Raw genomic sequence first — 20,306 nt, 5'->3', positions numbered from 1 at the left:
AACATTTATCTTGCAAGTGACAAGTTGTATCATGGTGCTTAATGAAGAACTTGAACCTGAATGTTGGTTTTCCTTTAGTTTACAGCAAGAGAAATCACTGTAACCTAAACAAGGATTACAGTTTCCAGGGATTCTGCTAGAGCTCAAACTGATTACAAGTAGATCACACAAACATTCACAATAGCAATGGGTATATTGTTCTATTTATAGCCAAGAACTCCCAAGTGACACTGGTGTTAAAGCCAGCCACAGTACAGTATAATAAAAGTACCATTGAAACCCTTACTAGAAAGATACAATTTAGAAGTACCCCCTAAGATTGTTTCCCCCCTCAGTTTGAAATTAAGGCCTCAGCACTGTAGCCCATGAGAGAAGGCCAGTCTTTTGTATTCCCAAGTTGGAAGTTGTCTCTCSCTAGCAGATCCCAGACGGCCGGTTGTGGTTGTCGCCCTCCCTCTGTCCGTGCTGTGTCACTGGTGTAGGGGAGGAGATTGGCTGCCAGAGTCATTAGCTGAGGTAACCCCGCGGGCGCTACCTTCCTAGTTCGCATTGGTAGCTCTTCCTTTTCCTTCTTCAAATAAAAACAAAACGGAACAAAAAGAAACTACCCCCAAAGGATGTTTTTAGGGTTAAAGCAATCTCTTGCTGCCGTTCAGTCATCAATCTTCACRGGAAGCGAATCAGAGGTCCCGGGAGCAAGGGACTGCGAGGGAATCCATATAGAAGCCTCCTCTCCTCTTGTCACTTTCTCCCATTGGTTGAGATTGTCCCTGTGAATGCCAAAAGAGGCCAAGAGGTAAAGCACTATTCGTAAGTTTACTGGGATTTCTTCTATTAGTACTGTCACCTCTACTAGATTGCTACAGATGTACCTTTATGCTACAAATAAACACTGGTGTGTAATCAGGCTTTTATCTTTACTATATTATTTGATCTTTTACCTTGTAATTGTCACATTTTGCAACTCTTGTTGGCTCACATACATGCTAGCTATATATATATGTGTGTATATATATATATACACACACACACACACACACACACACACACACACACACACACCCCTATGGCATATAGGCCCCAGAACAAGTCACTGCTGGAGCAGGAGTCTAGAACCTGCTTCCATTAGATATATTTGTAGCCCTCACAGTGGCAGAGAAAATGATACCAAGACTCGAGTGCCATGTCTGCAGAGAACATGAAACAGCAGTGTTTCAGGAACAGCTTTCCTCACACAGAACTTCAAGCATTTTACAATAGCATTACTTGCCCCTTTCCAAAATCATCAGTAATTCGCAGGAAACTTCCTTGGAAACCACAGAAATGCATAAAACCTCCCGAGACTCCTGCAYACGAGCTGGCTGACAATATATAAGAAGCTGCATGCCAACATCAGCTTTCAGATCGCATGATAAGTCTACTACCACAAAACACTATCCTTTCCTGAAGATAAAAAGTTTCCATCCTGTAGGATGACCAACACTTAAATCCAAATTTTGGTTCATCAGCCATAARGCCATTCAGCTGACAGTATGATCTGAATGGAATATAGACCCATAATCATACTTGCTGTATAGTCATTTTCACTCCAGTGCCTTAGACATCTTTGATATATAATCATAGAATCATAGAATGCTTAAGGTTGGAAGGGACCTCAGAGGTCGTCGAGTCCAACCCCCCTGCTCACGCAGGGTCACCTAGAGCACGTGGCACAGGGCTGCGTCCAAGCGGATTTTAAAGGTCTCCAAAGAAGGAGACTCCACAACCTCTCTGGGCAGCCTGTTCCAGTGCTCTGGCACCCTCACTGTCAAAAAGTGTTTTCTCAAGTTCCTGTGGAACTTTTGGTGCCTCAGCTTGTGGCCGTTTCCTCTMCTCCTATCACTGGCCACCACTGAAAAGAGGCCTGTCGACCATACAAGAGCATGTKGCCCAAATCTGGCACTCAGCTTTCAAACACAGAGAGAAAGAGAGCAAGCTCAACAATTTAAATTTCATACAATCAAATATCTAGTGGCTACCAAAATAAGTCTTTGGTGTCTTAAAATAAACAGAGTGGTAAAATGACTATGGCCTTACATGCTATGTGTCGTATTACATCTGAATTTATGTGGCAGAGCTTTCCTGATTTATGTGTCATAGCTTTGCTGAAACAGTTGATAAAACACAGCAAATAAATAAGCTGGAAGCACAAGAAACATGTAAGAAGAGAAAATGTTACTGCTAGGGATGGGGGAAGGAAGGATTTGAAGGAGTCTACTAAAGGAAGCTGGTGCCCTCTAGGGGAACATCTACATCATTTGTTGAAGGCAGATGGAAACGTTTTCTGCCAGTGCCCCAGGCGTCATGTAGCCAGGGTTAATATGGCACTGAATCTCAGCTAACACAACCAGGCATTGAGGATGCGAAAAACTCAAGTGTTACTATCCCTAGGTCCCTTTCCAGAAACTGGCACAATAACAAGGAGAACTGCAGCCAAATATTCTTAAACTGTAACCATTTCACCAAGAATTCAGAAACCTGAAAATATATGGCAAATTGTTTAATAGCTGATGTGAACAAAGAAAAAAAAATCCTTTATCTTACTTCCTGAGCAGATCTGACACTTTGGTATGCCCTTGTGTTTACAGGCTGCAGAAGCCCCCAACTTATTCCAGAAACTATTACACAGGTGGATGATAGTTTTGGTCAACACAAAATACACAATATATTGAAAAAAAAATTCTCAATAAGAAAATATGCACTTTGTAGAGAACTTTAAAACGTAGAATAAATTCTACCTTACTTCATGGAAACCAGAGACCGATATTCTTTACTTTTTCTTTAGGGTACAAATGATGCGATTCATTTGCCTTTGAGCTTCCAGTGAAGCCCTGGCTCCTAAGTGTCTGGAATAAATACCCAGGGATTCTCAAAATAAAAACCTTGATGCTGACATGCTGCCTTGGCTACTTCTGTTGCTATTATTTGCAGCTGGTGTCTGTGCTCCAAACACCTCAAGGACATGGCATCTTAACACTCCGTTCCAAGAACAAGCACTACCGGTGTAGGGCTGATACCAAAATCAGCCCAGCCAGTACCTGAGGCAATATCAAACAGGAATGAGGCTGAATGTCTCATCACACAGAATGTCATTTATCCCTCAAAAAAGCTCATGTAGCTCAACTGCTCAACTATTTGAAACACTTTGGAATAACCCAAACGGTACAAAAACACAGGTATTTTGATAATTAGGGATATAAAGTTAGATCTGTGTTCTTGGAACTTTTAAGTCAGTCTCTCCAAACATGGATCCAACTCTCAACACTTCTTCTCAACTTGCTCTAGCAGACAGTTTCAGAGAGACCTGCAAAAGGTAATTTCAATGACAGAGGTGTTAAACTGTGAAACTGCACATCAGTGGACCTTACATGAGGGTGTAGTTTATGAGGAAGCTCTTCAGACTTAGGGATATCCTAAACATCCATCCACACACATATGTACCGGTTCTGCATCACTGCAATCTAAATTTAAGGAATACACAAGAGCAGGGTGGGGAGACGTAGCTAAGGCTCTGACTATACAGAACTGTGACTAGTTTAGATTACACTAGTGCAGCTTTCAGAAGTATAATATCTGCAATTTCAAACAATACACATAATTCAGAGAAAATAAATAAATAAAATCATTAGGAGTCTAGGAGTCTGACTGCTATTTACTCAGACATCTCACCCTTTGCAGAGAAACCTGCTCCTGAAAAGATGCTTGTGCTTGCTCATTAGAACTATGAGGCACCCTCCATCAAGAGTATGTATCTATGTGGGTGCTTAGTATCCAACAAATCAACTTTCCATTTCCTTAGTTTAGTGGGCATCAGGTTTACAAGATGCTTTTGAAAATAAACCTCATTTGGATATGTGACTAGAAATCAAAAGAAACATCTTCCTAGAACCCTGGGTCCTGAAAAACATATTGTGTAGTCTTAAGCATTCAGCTGGGCCTCTCTGAGCCTCAGCCCCTAAGTCCCCCACCAGTGTTCCTGTTATACAGACCAATTAACCAAAATTTTGTTTTCAGTCATCACTACATCTGAAGACCATTTAGCAGCTTGCCTTCAAGCAAGGACTGCAAATATGGCAGTAAGGGAACTTTCAGGCCCTCAGACACCTCTCTGTTAAGCTGTTGGATGACTCATGGCCTTGTAAAGATCAAAAGGTTTATAAGTAGTTCTATAGCTCACTTCATGTTCTCTGATTTGGCACTACAAGCAACTGTTTTTTTTATTTGTCAGAGTACACTTTATTCAATTATMTATAATCAAACTATCAACAAGTACGTATTAGGTCAGCACGGCTCAGGGAGTACACATTCCTACCCRGCACTGTAACTCTGAATTCCCAAACAAGATTTGGATTTGTTATCGCTATGATAATATTGTGCAGCACTTTGAAACTAGAGAAGAGCTTAAGGCTATATTGTAAGTGATGGAACCATTGAAACATGTACTTATGAATACTTTATACCACATTATTCAGTTTCAGATAACAAATTATTGCCTATTGCTTTCCAGAAGCTGTTATTCTCAAAATTTCACAGAATACAAGATACTATTAGAAGGATCATCAAGTCTGACTGTCTGGAAGAAAAGACAGGCCTTGGGAACTTCACCACACTAACTATGCATTGAACACATACCTCTTTTATCTATTATATTGCCTATAGCAGTATATCCAGACTTGTTTTAATATCTTCAAGTGACATTTCTCCAAGTACTAAAAAAAAAGGTTAAGAGAGAAGACCACCTGGTGGAACTGAAGTAGGGCTGGATAATGATCAAGTGATTGATGGCCTCACCTCAATATGCAAAGGAGCAGAAGACGAGGACACACTGGATTTCTTAGAATTAAAAAAAATTATCTGAGAGGGACACAATATTTTCTTGTTTAGGTAGGAAGAAAAAGACAGCAGAGATTGGGCTGGAGGGATGAACTGTGAGTTTTTACGTGTAAGGACTAGTTTACATCCCAGTATTGTCCAGAAACTAAGCAAAGCTCAAAACTTCACAGTGTTTGTGTACAGTGGGCATCCTTCTGCTATTTCATATAGATCTTTTTGCCCAGAAGGTCAGGAAAGTTACTATGTGGAGCTGCCATAAACGATAAAGAAAAACCTCAATGCAAGAAGAGGAGAGAGATATGTTTGTTAGAACATGGGTAAACAGATCTGTTAATCACTCCCTGGATATGACTGAAGATTGTCAGCATTTACCAATCAAGTGTTTTTCCTTAGAAAGAGAATCCTGATTAACTGAATCTTTTTAATGAAGCTGACTGGTTCCAAAAGACATTTTGCCATTGCTAAGCTGCAGGATATAATTATTGGTCAGAATCAACTACAAATAGCTTGAACATCATTCCCAGGTAGAAGCACCCAGTTGGTTAAGGTGACTCACTTCTCTCCTGCAGAAGATCCCAAGCTACCTCCTTAGTGATTTGGAAGGGCAAAATTACACATGCCTGCCACATAKTGCAGTGGCACTACTCTTATGCGTCTCATTATTAGACACATAAATTAGGGCTCTCTTTCTTTCTCTGCTTTTTAATATGAATGTTCTGACATGAAATAAAACCACATGCCAAAACCACAGCATTTTTTAATGAAATGGAATTCTTCTTTTCTAGCCAATCTTTGCTGTGAGAACAATACTGAGGTAAAAAGGATACAAAGGGAAATTGCACTGAACCAGCCAACACAGGAATACATAATAATTGAACCTGTTTCTCTCTACATGCTTTTGGCATCAAACACATCTTGATCAGCTGTGTCTGTCAAACTATGTTGGGTAGTCCCAGACAGTAGTTATCACCTTTGGGTTTACAGATAGATTAACAATATGTATATATGACTATCTACATGCAAATTCTAAAATGGAAGGTCTATATARTTCCAGATAGACTTGTGAAGAGGCTTCTTATTTCCTCAACCGAGCTACATGTCAGGTAAAACCCCACACATGTACTCACCTGCATGCTCGAAGTAGTGGCCCAGTTGGGGGAAAGATCTGTGCAAGTGTGGTGTAACATGGAATGGCTACAGCATTGTAGAATCCAATCTGTGAAAAACAGCAGTGAAACAAGGTAGTTAAGGAAAGCAAAAGACCAATGATGACAGTTGACAGCTTATTAGATAAAAGCTAGTTGATTACTTATTTGATTACTATTTATATTAATATTTTGTACTTCACATCATCTTAATATCTACATACATTAAAATGAAGCACAAACAGTAAATCTGCCAATTACAAGCTGCTGAAGTGTCCCTCTCATGACTGAACAGAGCTGATTCTTCTAGGCTAAGGTTTCTCTGATGGCTACCATGTCAGCAGCTACACTATCATGTCACAAGAGGCAACTTAAAAAAAAAAATCACTTAAATATAAGGCAGGTTGATGTCTGAAATTCAGACCTGTAATACACCACTTGTTTACGCCAAACTCTCATGATAGTCATGTAAGTGCACTATGGCCCATTTCTTCAGGMACAGTTTTATTATCTTATTGAAATTGTGTTGATCAAATGCTTTGACAAAAGTCTCTTCTTAACCATCTGAACATTGACACTTATCCAGAAATCCGAGGATAAATCTTGCTCTCACCTCGATCAATACTGTTTCCATACTGCTATGAAAAGATGTCTATTTTGTACATCAAAAAAAATAAAATTTCTGACCTGAGAAACCAACAATCTGAGCTAAAGTAAACATGATGCAACTATGGGAACTATAGAGCGACATGAGACAATCACAAGAGACRTGTGCCTATCATAAAAAGAAACTCTATTTTGCAGAGTGTTCTATTTTCATCCTATGTGTTGTTTGTTAAAGGAGCTATTTTATTTCACAGTAAAACAGCAGTTTTCTGATCAGTCTAAAAGTGTGATGTTTAGCAAAATGCAAAAAGATTTTGACAAGACTAAATTCATATTCCAGATATCATCCTTCTCTTTGGAATCTCAGTATTTTCAAGGAATACATTTTTATTGTATTAATGTAATGTAAAATGTGTTAATACATTTTTAATACATTGTATTGCTTTAGATTCTGAAAACTTAAAATGTGTATCAAGCAATCAGGAAAAAAACTAAAAGGCTCAATGGATTTGAATAAAACTAAGCAAAYTAAATCTTTCCTTTTGAGGTAGTTTGCATTTTTGAACGAAAAGAAACTTACGCACATGCCTTTTGTAAAATGCTTAGATTAGCTAGACAAATGATTCCAGATTAAGTTTTATATTGCTGGGGCCAGAAAGTACTGTACATCAAAATATACAGCTTAGAGTCCACTCAGATGCAAGGAATAAATGGAAGTCACTGCAGAACAGGCAGTGTACGTATGTCCTAAGATGCATTAGAAAGAGGAACTAGGATTTCTGAAAGAAATTGCTACTGTCTTTTCAATTGTGCATCCTAAACCTCTAACTAGCTTTGAGAGTGGACCTTTACTGTTCAGACAGAAACATTTTAAACAAGAAATCACTTACAGCATTGCAATCCTTGCTGCCTAGGAAAAACTTTTGCATTTTCAACCGAAAAGAAGTTGTGAATGTATGTGACAGCACATGTTTTTTTCTCTCCCCATTCATTGCTCAGGCTGGCTTGACTTGTTCAGCAAGTGATCTTTCAGGTCACTGCATTATTCTGGCACTTGTATTTTCTTCCTAAGTTCCAAAGTTCTCAGTCTGTGAAGGGGAGAGGCCTCTGTGGCTCCAGTGGAGGCTAAGGCAGAAAACACTCTCAGAGCACTCCCTCCTGTCGTGGGGCAATTGCAAACTGCTCGGCTTCTCCAAGGAGAGGCAGAAAAGAAACTAATGGGATCAATACCAAATCACTACAGGGTGAAACTGATCCAACTATCCAAGCAAGAGGAAGAGCTAAGGACACACTATTAACAAAGATTGTCACTGAAATTGGATTTTTTCTTTCCCCAGACTTTATTTTTATATATATATATATTTCTCATTTCCTAAGTACCACTGCTATATAAGTATTAATGCTATAATTAAAATTCCCATAAAAATAGAAGGTTCCAGGCCCCAAAATTCCTTTTGTTTGAGCCCAAGGAAATCCATGATAATACTTCATTATTTTTTTCCATATCCACAGAGAAGTTACTTCTACAGAACTACACATGCCCTAAATCTCAGATTTTGCCATAACACTATTGTGAGATATCACARCTAAAACAAGACTCCTAAAGTTGTCTTTTCCTCTCCTACTTCTCTTAATATATTACTGTAACACTATTAAGAAGCATATAGAAGAATACAGAACAAAGTGGAACAGAATGTGATGAGGAGAGCACTTCCAGCATCGCTCAGTTGGGTTTAGAGGACAGGAAAAAAGACCTATTTCTTATATCTGTGTTTTCACCCCATTAACAATTCTTTCACAAATGTCAGAAGAATACTGTGTACTTTTGAAGATGTTCAAAGATAACTGAAACAACTTGTGGGAAAATCAACAATTGCATAAAAAATGTTTCTTCTCTTATTAGGTTCATACTAGATGTATAAATTCAATAAATCGATTGCTAATTCCTTATAACAGTCATTAATTTTATGCTAAAAATGTGATATAGCACACTGTGACTAAGGTGTTTTAGAACATAAAAATTTCTATAGTTTCCCTTAAACTAATAGTTTAATCTACAAAGATTTTCGGTACTTTGTTTCTGTTTCTTTCATTTCAGAGTTACTGAAATGTTTTTCCCATTTTATGATTGAAAGTGAAATTTTATGACTGAAAATGAAATCAAGTCACTGAAAGCAAGAAAGTATTACACACACATAAACACACATATATATGTATGCATGTATGTATGTAATAAATAAGTAGACAAAGGACAATTTGAATTTCTTTGTCCTGATAGTCAGGTGAAAAGCTATTTAGAGTTTTTAAATCAAAYAAGTTAATTTGAAGATCTTTTACTTCTTGAATTTCTGTTTATGAAACATCATTCTTCCCTACAAAAAGCAGAAAACAGCACTGATTGCTGCAAATGTTGCTGCACCATTGTGCAAAGGAAAATCCGCAGGTCAGTTTGCAATCAGGACAAAACAGAAAACTTATTTAGGAGTGGAACTAATCACTAAGTAGAAAAAAATGTTAATGACCCTTCTCAAAACTGCACGATTGATTTTAGCTAGAGATATGAGTATGAGGAATGAAATAGGTGACTTTCATTGCACTTATATTAGGATACTCTAAATATTATTCCCAACAAACCTACTTCATGACAGCTGCAAAAAAACCCTGTGAATCACAATTCAGAGAACTGATGTGTGAGGTTCTCTACAAAGCTACAGTGCCGAGATGGCTTTTCTTGCATTTTTTTTTCATAGTACTTGACTAACACTTTTAGCTATGCCTTAGAACTTTCCCAAAACATATATATTCCGCAATAACGCTCAATAGGCAGTTCTCTCTTGCATATCTTATGGCTTTACATATCCAAACATTTAACATACAAAAACAAAACAGAACAACAAACTAAGCCTGTCACTAATGAACAGAATATTTGTTTCAGAGGAAGGGAATAAGTAATAGTACTAGTAAAGATATAAATGGTTCTCCTGGAAATTACGAGAACATAAAAGCATTAGCATATAATCAGCATCAAGTCTAACCAGATTCATTCTTCTTATTGAAACTACATGATGTTCTCATACTGGAAATATTTTATCATGTTTAAGCCAGTCTCAAAGTCTTCACATAATCACAATGCTGTTCTGTTACAGGGAGAAGAGCTGTTATACAGTATTTGAGGGCAGCAGTTTTTGTTGTAATGTCTTTTGTAATGTCTTTGAAAAGGAGTTTTCTACTGCTATTTAAAAAGATTAGCTCTGATTTGCAGGGTAAGAATACAATTCAGCAGGGCACACACATATCCTAACATCAAATGCAACAGACAAAAATATATTTTATATATAAAAAAGGGTTTTTTTATAGACATTTTATTAACATTATAAACCATGTATCATCTTACAAAGAGAGTTCATACCTGACCCTGAGGGACTTCATCCTTCTTGTCTCTGTCCATCATAGGAATAGGCTGAATACCTGTTTTCTTCATTTCATCACCCTGAGAAAAAGGGAGAGAGATTTGTCTAAGCTGGTTTTCTAAGTTTCCTCTACAGTCAGTGAAGGTGCCTCCAGAACACAATTTATCACATCCTTCTTATGAGATTATATCAAGTAAAATTCCAAGTGCCAAGGCTCTCTTCCAAGGAAGCATTCTGGCACTTTAAGTTTGCAATATTATAAAAATTGAGTTCCGTAGTTAATGATCGTCTTTCTATTTGTCAGCTTCAAAGCTGCCTTGAGCTCAGAAAAGATGAAGGCTTCCTAAAGTTGATTCCTTCCTGCACATTTGGCCTCGACATCACCTATTTCTATGGTCCTGCTGCGGTTAACCAACAAGAGATGCAACCACAAAGTTATGGCAGAATTAATGTCTCTTTGTGTTGTTTTCTCATGTTGCTTATTTGCCTCATGAAATAGTTAGCAAGGTTAGAATCACTGCATATGCACCGYTTAGTTTGCCATACTTATTATTTTCAAAGAAGCAAGAAGAAAGGTGTCCTTTGCCAGCTGTTAAAAAAGAAACCTGTAAGAATGTTCAGCATAGAAATTAAGTGGATTGCTCTTAATGAACAGTAAACAATTTTATGTGTCTCCTGTAAGTAAACTTTTATTTATTCTCCCATTAGGCTAAAGTATTGCTGTTTATTCAGTAAGGCTGTGTGCAGTCTCAGTGATGAATCACAGTCTCAGCGATCAGGCCCTCAGCACTGCACCATTTAACACATATTTAATTGATGTAATTTTAAGCTCTCTAGTTAGCATAGTATGAAGTGTCTTGGAAATACTGGAAGCATTGGGGAAGCTGTCCAGCCTTTGATCGATTATGTAAAACCAAACAAAGCTCAGAACTACATTCATCACTTTACCTTTAAAGGTACATGCCAACACGCTGTGAGGCATGACTAGGCTAAGTGTGCTGTGAAAAAAAATACTGTCTTTATCCTCACAGTTGATGACTGCTATATAAAACAAAGTAAAAGGTGGAATTCTAAACCAATAAGTTTGTATCACTGTACCCGGAGTACGGGTACAGTAATAGAGTGGCTTATCATAAAGCTCTTCAAAAAATACCACATAAAGGGTTTCAACAACTGATTAAATTACTTTTCCCCCTTTATTTAGAACTGTATATAGCTATTCAATTTCATCAAAATTAAAATTTTTCTAGGGTTTACATTTTTCCTCAACTAGAATTTTCTCTGTAACTATGTCCAGTTTTCTATTTTAGAGAAGCACTCACATTTATGGTTAGATTAGCCAGCTATCTTGATGGCTCTACAGCACATCCAACTATTGGTATGTCTGATTACCTCTCCTTAAAATGGATTTGATAAAATACCAATTACAGATTTCAATTTCAGACAATAATTTCTAATGTAAATTTGCTACATTAAGTATTAGTGTTTTATAAGAATTACCATCATTATCTCATCCTTAGATTACAAAACAATTTAAAATTTGGACACTCAATACTGCCTAAAATTCTGTCTTTACTGTTGTTGAAAGTAGGAGAAAAAAAATCAGCTTGATCCTTCTTTCTACACTGAGTTCAACTATTTTCAACTATTTTATTGTTGCCTGATCTGTTCATAATCAAGCATACAGGAACATTAAAGGCAACAAGAATAAATAAATAAATCACACAAGCCATGCATGTTTTGACTTCCCTGAAAAATACAGCACAGGCAGGACAAATCTGCATGTTTATATGGATGCTGCATCAATTCTGCAGGCCTCATTTCAATTTTACACCTATGTAAGCCAGAGGTCAGTCCACTGAATTGTGCAGGCTACCAAAGAATACATAAAAAGGACAGACCCACAACTTACACACACGCACATGCAATATTAGTTCTCAAAATACTACTTTTGTTCTGAAACTGCAGAATCCAACTCCTTGCAACAGGAATTTATTGCTATTTCCACAAAAGAGTCTTTCTTTCATCTTCAAAGCTGTACAAATAGTGCACTTATTCCTCAGCACAGGATATATAAGAGATTGCATCTTTATTTATGAACATGATCACATAGCACATCTCAATGCCATGTTTGGATAATTTTATCTGCGTAATAACTCTTAGTATATTAAAAAACCAACTACCTCTCTTTAGGATCCAGTTGCTGAGCTGGCTTACAAAGAAGACTCAAAACCTGGGATCTGAACAATTTTAAGATTTGTCATATTTGCTTTAGCATTTCTTGAACTTGTACTGCAGCTTCAGAAGTATGTGTTTTAAGGCAGCTGCCTGGAAGCTGGTTTCATGGTTTGCATTTCTAGAATACAAATAGCTCCTTCACAAAATTACTGTTACTGACTCAAAAAAAAAAAAAAAAAAGAAATCCTACAGATTCTTATATATTCTGTTGCTTGGTCACCATACATTATGACATACTTTCTAAAATTCTCCTTAGCATGAAGGAAAACACTGCCTGCAAATCATGAGGCTATCTTGCCTCTTTGAAGAGCTTCAAAGCAATTGAGCATGCACCAGCAAAGAATATTTAAAACAAACACAATAAGGTACTTATTGCAAATGGTTTTTATTGCAAATGGTTCTATCAGTGTTTTTYTCTTCCTGGATGCTCCCAATTTGTAAAGAAAACAGTAAATAGAACACATGCACCTACCTCGGCCCAGAACTCAGCATATATATCGTTGGCTGTCAGCCTGGTAACTGGCCACAACTTTGTTACAGAACACAAATCACAAGCAGTCATCATCAGACCAATAACTCGATCCCTAAAATAAAACAGTATTAAATTTTAAGTTGCTAAAGGATTAATTATCATATTCTGAAGCTTTTATTTGTTCTTCCTCAGTACAATCAGCAGTAAAGTACAAATGTCACAGAATTTCTCCCATCTTGCTTTCTCCTTTCCTACCCATTTAAGCCTTATTAGTAAGGCATCTCTCAAATGACTCTATTATTTACAGTATTACAGTATTACTTGAACCTGGAGCTCATCAACCAGCTTTTGCACAACTACATTCATAGGAGGGTATACAAGAATGCCTGTTAAAATGCTTCTGTGTCGCTCCCTGATTTCCTGAAAATAAAGCTCAAATCAGCAAGATAGCTGGAATAACCTGTTGCTGCATTCCCTTCTTCTGTTTRAAGAGATGAATACATGTGCACCAAAATCGGCAAAATCTAGTTCTGAGCCTACCTTAAAGAACTTTGTTTAAAAGTAACTGCTATTTTTTCCTCCACTTTCTTTTTCCAATTTTTCTACAGTAATTTTATGTCCTTAAAATTTTAAGGTATTCAATTCTAATAAATCAGTATGGAACTCACTTCATACCACAAAATAAGTTCCTAGGAATAACCCTTTGTACAGTATGGTGATAATTTATTCAACATCAGAATCTGGTAAAACTCCTCAGAAAACTAAAGAAGATCCTAGTACTAAAGTACCCTTTGGAGAAAGCAGATTCATGACTTGATACTTCCCTACTTCTCTGATTTCWAGCTGCATTATGCAGAGACAGGATCCACTTTTCAGTCAAGAAGCTCTGAGAGGAGTATGGTAGAACTGCACAAGTGCTTTAATGCATACTGTTAGGAGACACATCTCTGACCATACTCCAGTTAAGGACTGATTTCTAGAAAAATATGATGTCTTGTGAGTAGCTTATAGCTCTTGTGTTTGCATCAAAACAGTATTGTTATTTTCAAACAATTAGAAATTAGAAAATAACTACTTCTGTAGACGACAGGACTTCCAGTACTAATATTTCAAAAAGGCATATTTAGAGAATAATAAAAAATGCAATAAAAATATTGAAATAAAAAAGAACAACTGCATTTTACTTTTTTTCATTATCATCTAACTTTTCTGTCCACATGTACTGCCAATGAAACATGCAAATGAAATCTGAAGACAATGACATGCAAATATAAAACATTGTTTTTTACTACTATATACCTGCCATTTTGTATCAACACACACAACTAGTCTTGGAAAGTCTGTATGTAAGACAATTACTATGTACATAGGAGATTATTCTTCTAATTCATTATTCTAATTGAAATTCTTCTGCAAAATAAGTTTTGAGGTTTCATTTTTTACTTCCCTAGGATAAATACCCTGAAGAATGAATAGTAGTTTGTTGCTTTACCTATGTGCTTGGTTCTTAAGGTTTAATGCTCCTGTCTGATGCAGCTCTTCAAGCTGTTTTCTGTTTCCAAAATACAGGGCAAGGTCTGTGGCAATGATGGCTTTCCGGATGATCTCAAGGACTTGCTCGTATTCACTGGAGCTCAGATTGGAGAAGACATTGTGCCCTTCCAGCTATGAAAAAGTAAAAAACCAATAAAAAGCAAAAGCTCTAATTCTGAGATGATTTCAGTCTTTGCTTCACCAGACAGATTACAACAGTTTTACAAGTTCAAACACACACAGCCCAAAATGCACTTTTTTATCCTTCCCTTTTAAATACTGTCATGAAACTGTTATGATTAAACCATTGATTTGTTTGGGGGACTGCTTCCTTTAGTAATCCTTTCAGCCTTCAGAAAGAATATACTGTAAAGAATAATGCTAGCTTTTCCTACTACAATTTATAAGCACTACATACACGTCACTTTCAGACAGTATTAGCTTGGAAACTTGTGACTTAATCCTGATCCAGATTACTGCACTGCCAAGCTGGTAAAATGAGTGTCTGATTCACTCTGAAGAACTTCTGATATTGTGCAACACATAACACAGATAGAGAGATATCCAAGTTACAGTACTAAAGTAATTGCTATGATATAGTGTTCCAAATGAAATGCGCCTGCAATTGCTGTACTCCCTGATAAAATTTTCCTTTTAGAAATAAAGTTAATTACACTACTTTTATGTATATGAACACTTAGGGGAAAAAGTAGCTTTGCTCAACTGACTCAGAAACTAAAGACAATGTTTTCTGCTATTGAGGCTCTGGCAACGTGCCACTGTCATCTCCTTTCAATTTTCAATATGTACCATTGTGCATTTAACTGACAATATCCATGTACTGTGATTGCTCATGAAGCTGTATCACATTTTGAAAAGTCAACACTACTCATTGACTCCAAGCTTTTGAAAACAACCTGTCAGAAGTCTTCGTACTGTTTAGAGGAAAGGGGGGAAAAGGCAAAAAAGAATGAGCCAGCCAACCAAGTCAAGGTGTGCATATTCACAAATAGAAAATATTATTAAAATATATCAAATGCAGATGTGTTTTGACTTTTAACTGGCATTTGGGTTGAAGCTCATCAAAAGTTTTCCTGACTTATGTCAAGCATTTACATAATTTCTTCAAAAGAATTCCTCTGTGCTAGGAATAGGCTTGGCTTCTCTCATCATCCGGAACGCAAATGTCATTTTCCAACGTTTTCACTTGGACAAGTAGATTTATTGTGAATAATGAATAGAAAATACAATCCATCCATGCCTCAATGTTCCTTTGGCAGCCTCTTAAGTCACAATACATGACGCTCAAAAAAAAAAAAAACAAAAAAAAAACACTCAGAACATTTTAACCCATCATCCACACTCTGGGACCAGGAAATAACTATTACTAGTTTTCAGAATTTGGTTTTTGAGAGCCTCCTCTCTCCCAGCCCTCTAATTACTAAAATAGCATGTTGTTTACCCTAGCATTTAAATTAAGTTAGATTTGGAGCTGCCCCTTTTTGGCTTTAAAATCTGCAACATCGGGAAGACTACATTGGCTGCAGKGGCTTCTGTTCACACTGCTAGAAATCAACTAATGCTTTTATTGAGGTCCTAATCAAAGCTACCATTTCTAAGCTTGCCTTTTAGGCTTTTAAGTATTAAATGAAATGTATGACTTAACATTTTATTTCTTCCTGCTGCACTAAGGATAACCTACGGTATGCACGTGAACTGTCAGTGGGTGAGAAAAGCAGCTATAAAGGTTCAAAGGATGAAAAGTACTATAGGTTAGTAACAAAATTAACACTCATTGCCATAAATCCTAAAAGTTCTTTTGGCCACTTCCCTTTCCTCACTCACTCTCACAGAAAGGTGAGGAGTGGGCAGGGAGGCAAGCAGGTTCTCTGCCTCCTCTACAAATGGGGCTTCCAGCAGTTACACCACTTGTGCAGGAAAAATGCAAAATGATTAATAAGGAATGATACAAGTCTGCTTCACGTAGCACAGTCGGAAGAAGAAGCATTAATAAATGAGGAACTTGCTCGCTGTGTAGCCATTCACACAAAGTATGAGTACTAAAAATTGGATGCCATACCAACACTAAAGGATTCAATTACACCCTTCTCTATGGAAGAACACTCAGAGAGAAAGCTTCTATGCTCTGAAGAAATGTTTATGATACATAAAAATCATAACCATAAGATGGGCTTCTGAATACAAAAGAGAACATGCATTTTTCCTAAAAACTGATCATATATTAAAAAAAAAAAAAAGTATCTATCCCCTGAAAGACCAGAAAGAAAAAAAAAAAAAAAACAATGAGCTAGTGACACAGTGGCATGGTAAGGCTGTGTATCACAAATGTGCACAAAAATAAAAACAGTGAGCATGAGCATGTTATGGTCTGGCAACCAGCCTCGTAGGTGAGAGTTTTCACTCTTTCTATTTCAGCACAATAAATTTTTAGCTATTGAGAGAACAGCTGTTTGTCACCCAACAGACTTAGCTTTCCCAAAATGCAACTGCATGCTTTCTGGTAGTTTTGTATTAAACAGAGAGATATATTACTTTACGTTACGAAGTATATCACAGAATAATACCAGATTCAACAATTTTATTTCAATTTGCTGAAAAGCAAGGAAACCACGTGCCAACATAATCCAAACAATTTAAACTTCTCATGCGTGCAAAATTAACAGTTGGTCCTAGGTAAAAAGTTTATGCACACTTCATGCCACACTTAATGCACAGGGAAATTATTACAGCAAGTTTTAGAGTTTCTCATACCAACTTGTCCCAGTTCTTGAGGTTTTATTCAGAATTCTAGGATAATTAAAGACTCTTTTGAAGCACAGTCTGCTGGAAATATATAACTAAAGGAAAAAACGAGCTTTCTTTTCAAAAAATAGCGCCTGTACAGTTGCAGGAAAAAAAAAACCTCATGAGTTGACCCAGATGCTAACTGCTCCACAGAAAGGCCACATACTGTATTCCTTTAAATAAACAATATTTTTTTTCACAACATCAAGATGCTCTCATTTGAAAGATGCTGTGATTTTCATGACACACGCATTATTTCTGAACACCTACTTGCCAATTCTGGAACTAGACTTGCTGTAATAAATGAAGGAAAATACTTCTCCCATATCTCTTTTCTAGATGAGCACTACAATCCAGAAATTAAATTAAGCATGCTTCATCTACAGAACAATGAGGTGACTCCTATTTCCACAAGTGGACTCTACTTCACAGATGATACAATTTCAATAATCCTACCTGCAGGATGGACACAGTCTGAGAGAAGTGGTGCTGTTCCATYGTTGATGTGGAATAGAGAGCAGCTAAAGGGTGGTCAAATTTCTGAAGATAGCTGTTACTGTAACCTCGGTGATCCAGGTCATGACACAAGCATGCAACTAAAAGACCTTTCCGCTACAAGAAATTCAAGGAAGAAAAGTGAGATATATTTCCTACCTCTAGATGTCAGCCTCATCTCTCAAAATACCTAAGTGCGGTACTAAGATTTCAGTGCATTCAAAAAGTACATTGAAAAAGTCCTTAAAATTGAGAAAAAAGGCAGAAGTTAAGCAATGCAGATCTAAAACTCTCTGTCCAGTAGTAATTCTTTTTATTTTTTTTTTAATATTATGAATTATAACAAACAGCTTCACAGCCACATACTATGAGGGGAATTCTACTTCAAGAAAAGGTAAGAATTTTGTACAGTCCTGTTGTCCATTAGATCCTTACCATGATTATTGAAAAAGAAAAACATTGTGTTTTTTTTTAACATACAGAAAGGAGTTATTGAGGGAGGGAAAATACACAGAATATATGAGCTCATGGTCAACACTGCTGTGCTAACTCTACCTTTGCAACATATTTTTCCTACAAGATACTTACTAAGCCTCATAAGATCAATTTTAGTAGTGTACTTTTAGGCTGCCATGAAGCCTAGCGCTGGTTCAAAGACAAACACTGTCCTAAAGCCAGTCTGGATATATCACTATATCTCCTTTGGTATGTCCATTTCTAGTCCATTGGATTCTAGGATTTCCCTGTCTCTTAAGTCTAGCCCTGGTRCTCAGAATCATCTCAAGTGGCTACCGAGGCCAAGAGGGCTAGTGCTGGCCCAACAGCAAATGTTACCTTAGAACCAATCTCAAATCAAGTGCAACATTTCTGTTGTCATGCCCTTTCTAATCTCACTCCACAACRGACTCAAGACTTTCTCTCACTCTTATGCCTAAACGTAACCCTAGCCTTAATTATCAGCCTAATCTCAGGTGGGTCCAAAGGCCAAGACCAACAAAGCCTAACGCTAGCTCAATGGAAAATGTGTTCTAGCACCAGTGTGGACAGAGCACTCCATTTCCTTTGCCATGCCCTTTGTGACCCCACTCCTCACAGGGCTCTGCTCCTTGCACTTCTCACCTTCCTTCTCACTGTAGTCTCAGGAGGGTGTGGTGGTTGAGGCTACCAGGCCTAGTGCTGCCTCAAAGGCAAATATTGTCCTAGAACCAATCTCAACATAGTGCTAGGTTTCCTTTGACATGCACCACTCCCCACAGGGACAATGGCTTTCTCTCTCACTCTCTCAACCCTAATACTAAGAATACTAGAGGCTCTATAGGCCCCTAGGCTTAGTGCTGGCTCACTCGCAAAGGTCCAGCCTAGAACCAATACTTTTAGGAGACAGTCACTAATGCGATGTACAGAAGTGCTGAGGAATAGCAACTGAAAATGAAGTAAAACAAAACTGAATTAATACATTGAAAACCAGAGTCCCTGAAATCTCCCTTTCGACACATAAAATCAGTGGATATCTGAGAAATCTCTTCATACACCAGGTGTGTTTTGAAAAATGTATTCATCAATGTCTGTGAAGCAGCTACTGTAGCCATGAACATCATAAAAAGCCTATGAAATTAACAGTCTAACAGTAGGCACTGATGAGCAATAAGTGAGCAGTCTCCATCCTGTGTTTTGTGATTCTGTGGAAAAACAGCACGTGATCACATAATTAAAAATGTTTTCAAAAACACAATGTGCTCAGTTAAGGTTATAGCACTCCTAATTCTTTTATTTCTGATTTGCCTCTTCATTTTTAACCTTTTTTTTTTTTAATGATGTCCTTACAATATCTCATTTTATGAAGTTCTTTTTTTTTCTAAAGCAAATGGGGCAAAACTGATCATAAAGTAGCACACATCCACATAGATGCCCTGCAGAAGTGAAAACTCGGTCACGTTAACAGAGATCGACAAGTCATAAAATAACTGATGGCTATTGAAAGCTAGGATCCCCTTCTATCAGGAGGGGCAAGACACATTGCCAATGGAAATTATGAGAGCAAAGGAAATWCGAGTCTCAAAATTCTTTGTGCTGCATATTAAACTTAGAGGACGTAAGCTTTTTTTTGTTCTTGTCCCACAAGCTTAATTCTCTCTCAGTAGTCTTTCCAACCTGTGGTTTGCAAGTCCACTTTTTGTCTGTCTGGCTCCTTGTGCCAGATAGTTTTCTTTGTCTGGTTTATTCCTTTCCCTGCTTCCCAGGGATTCACTCTTGTCTCAGTTCCTCAGAATTACAATGCCTAATCCCTGTGCTTTTGAGATTGTACCTAGTGTCCCCGCCTGGATCACTGGTCTTTAACAACTCCTAATTGCTGGATCCATTTGTCTCGAGATGAGAATCTCCCTGACAGCACTTTGTACCTTCCCATYGCTCTGCTTACCTAGGTACATATCATCATCTCTCCCTTCAGACCAGCCTGAGCAAGTTCCCCAGGCTGTATTTTTGTCAGCTATATCTCCAGTGTCAGGATGACAACCCTGCTAGCAAGAACTTGAATGTAATCTGGAATAAGGTGTTCCAGTGGATGAAGGCTGAGAGAAGTTTGACAGGGAATAGTGATGGTTTCTATCTTTCTTAACAGCTGCCACTTTCACACTCTCAGCATTTCTTACCCCAAATGTCCAGAAGTGCTCCAGAAAGATGGGGCGTACTATTTGATCAGTACTCAAGTTATGAGAGTTCTAACTACCT

The 20,306-nt window shown here is 37.4% G+C and overlaps 1 protein-coding gene across 1 annotated transcript in view; it reads right to left on the bottom strand.

Annotated features, from left to right (window-relative positions):
- Positions 1–510: 510 nt before the first annotated feature.
- Positions 511–20,306, bottom strand: part of PDE10A (phosphodiesterase 10A) — a 168,028-nt gene continuing 148,232 nt past the window's right edge. Inside the window, 6 exon segments of the mRNA XM_026044735.1 lie at positions 511–770; positions 6,000–6,088; positions 10,033–10,113; positions 12,744–12,855; positions 14,236–14,408; positions 17,538–17,693. Of these exon segments, the coding sequence (XP_025900520.1) occupies positions 653–770; positions 6,000–6,088; positions 10,033–10,113; positions 12,744–12,855; positions 14,236–14,408; positions 17,538–17,693 (729 nt within the window). The 3' untranslated portion in view covers positions 511–652.

This window comes from Nothoprocta perdicaria, unplaced genomic scaffold (assembly GCF_003342845.1).
Source record: "Nothoprocta perdicaria isolate Ctin4 unplaced genomic scaffold, notPer1 scaffold_38, whole genome shotgun sequence".
NCBI classification, from domain to species: Eukaryota; Metazoa; Chordata; class Aves; order Tinamiformes; family Tinamidae; genus Nothoprocta; species Nothoprocta perdicaria.
Note: the sequence above shows the minus strand (reverse complement) of the source record. Positions and strands in the feature narration are given on the sequence as shown.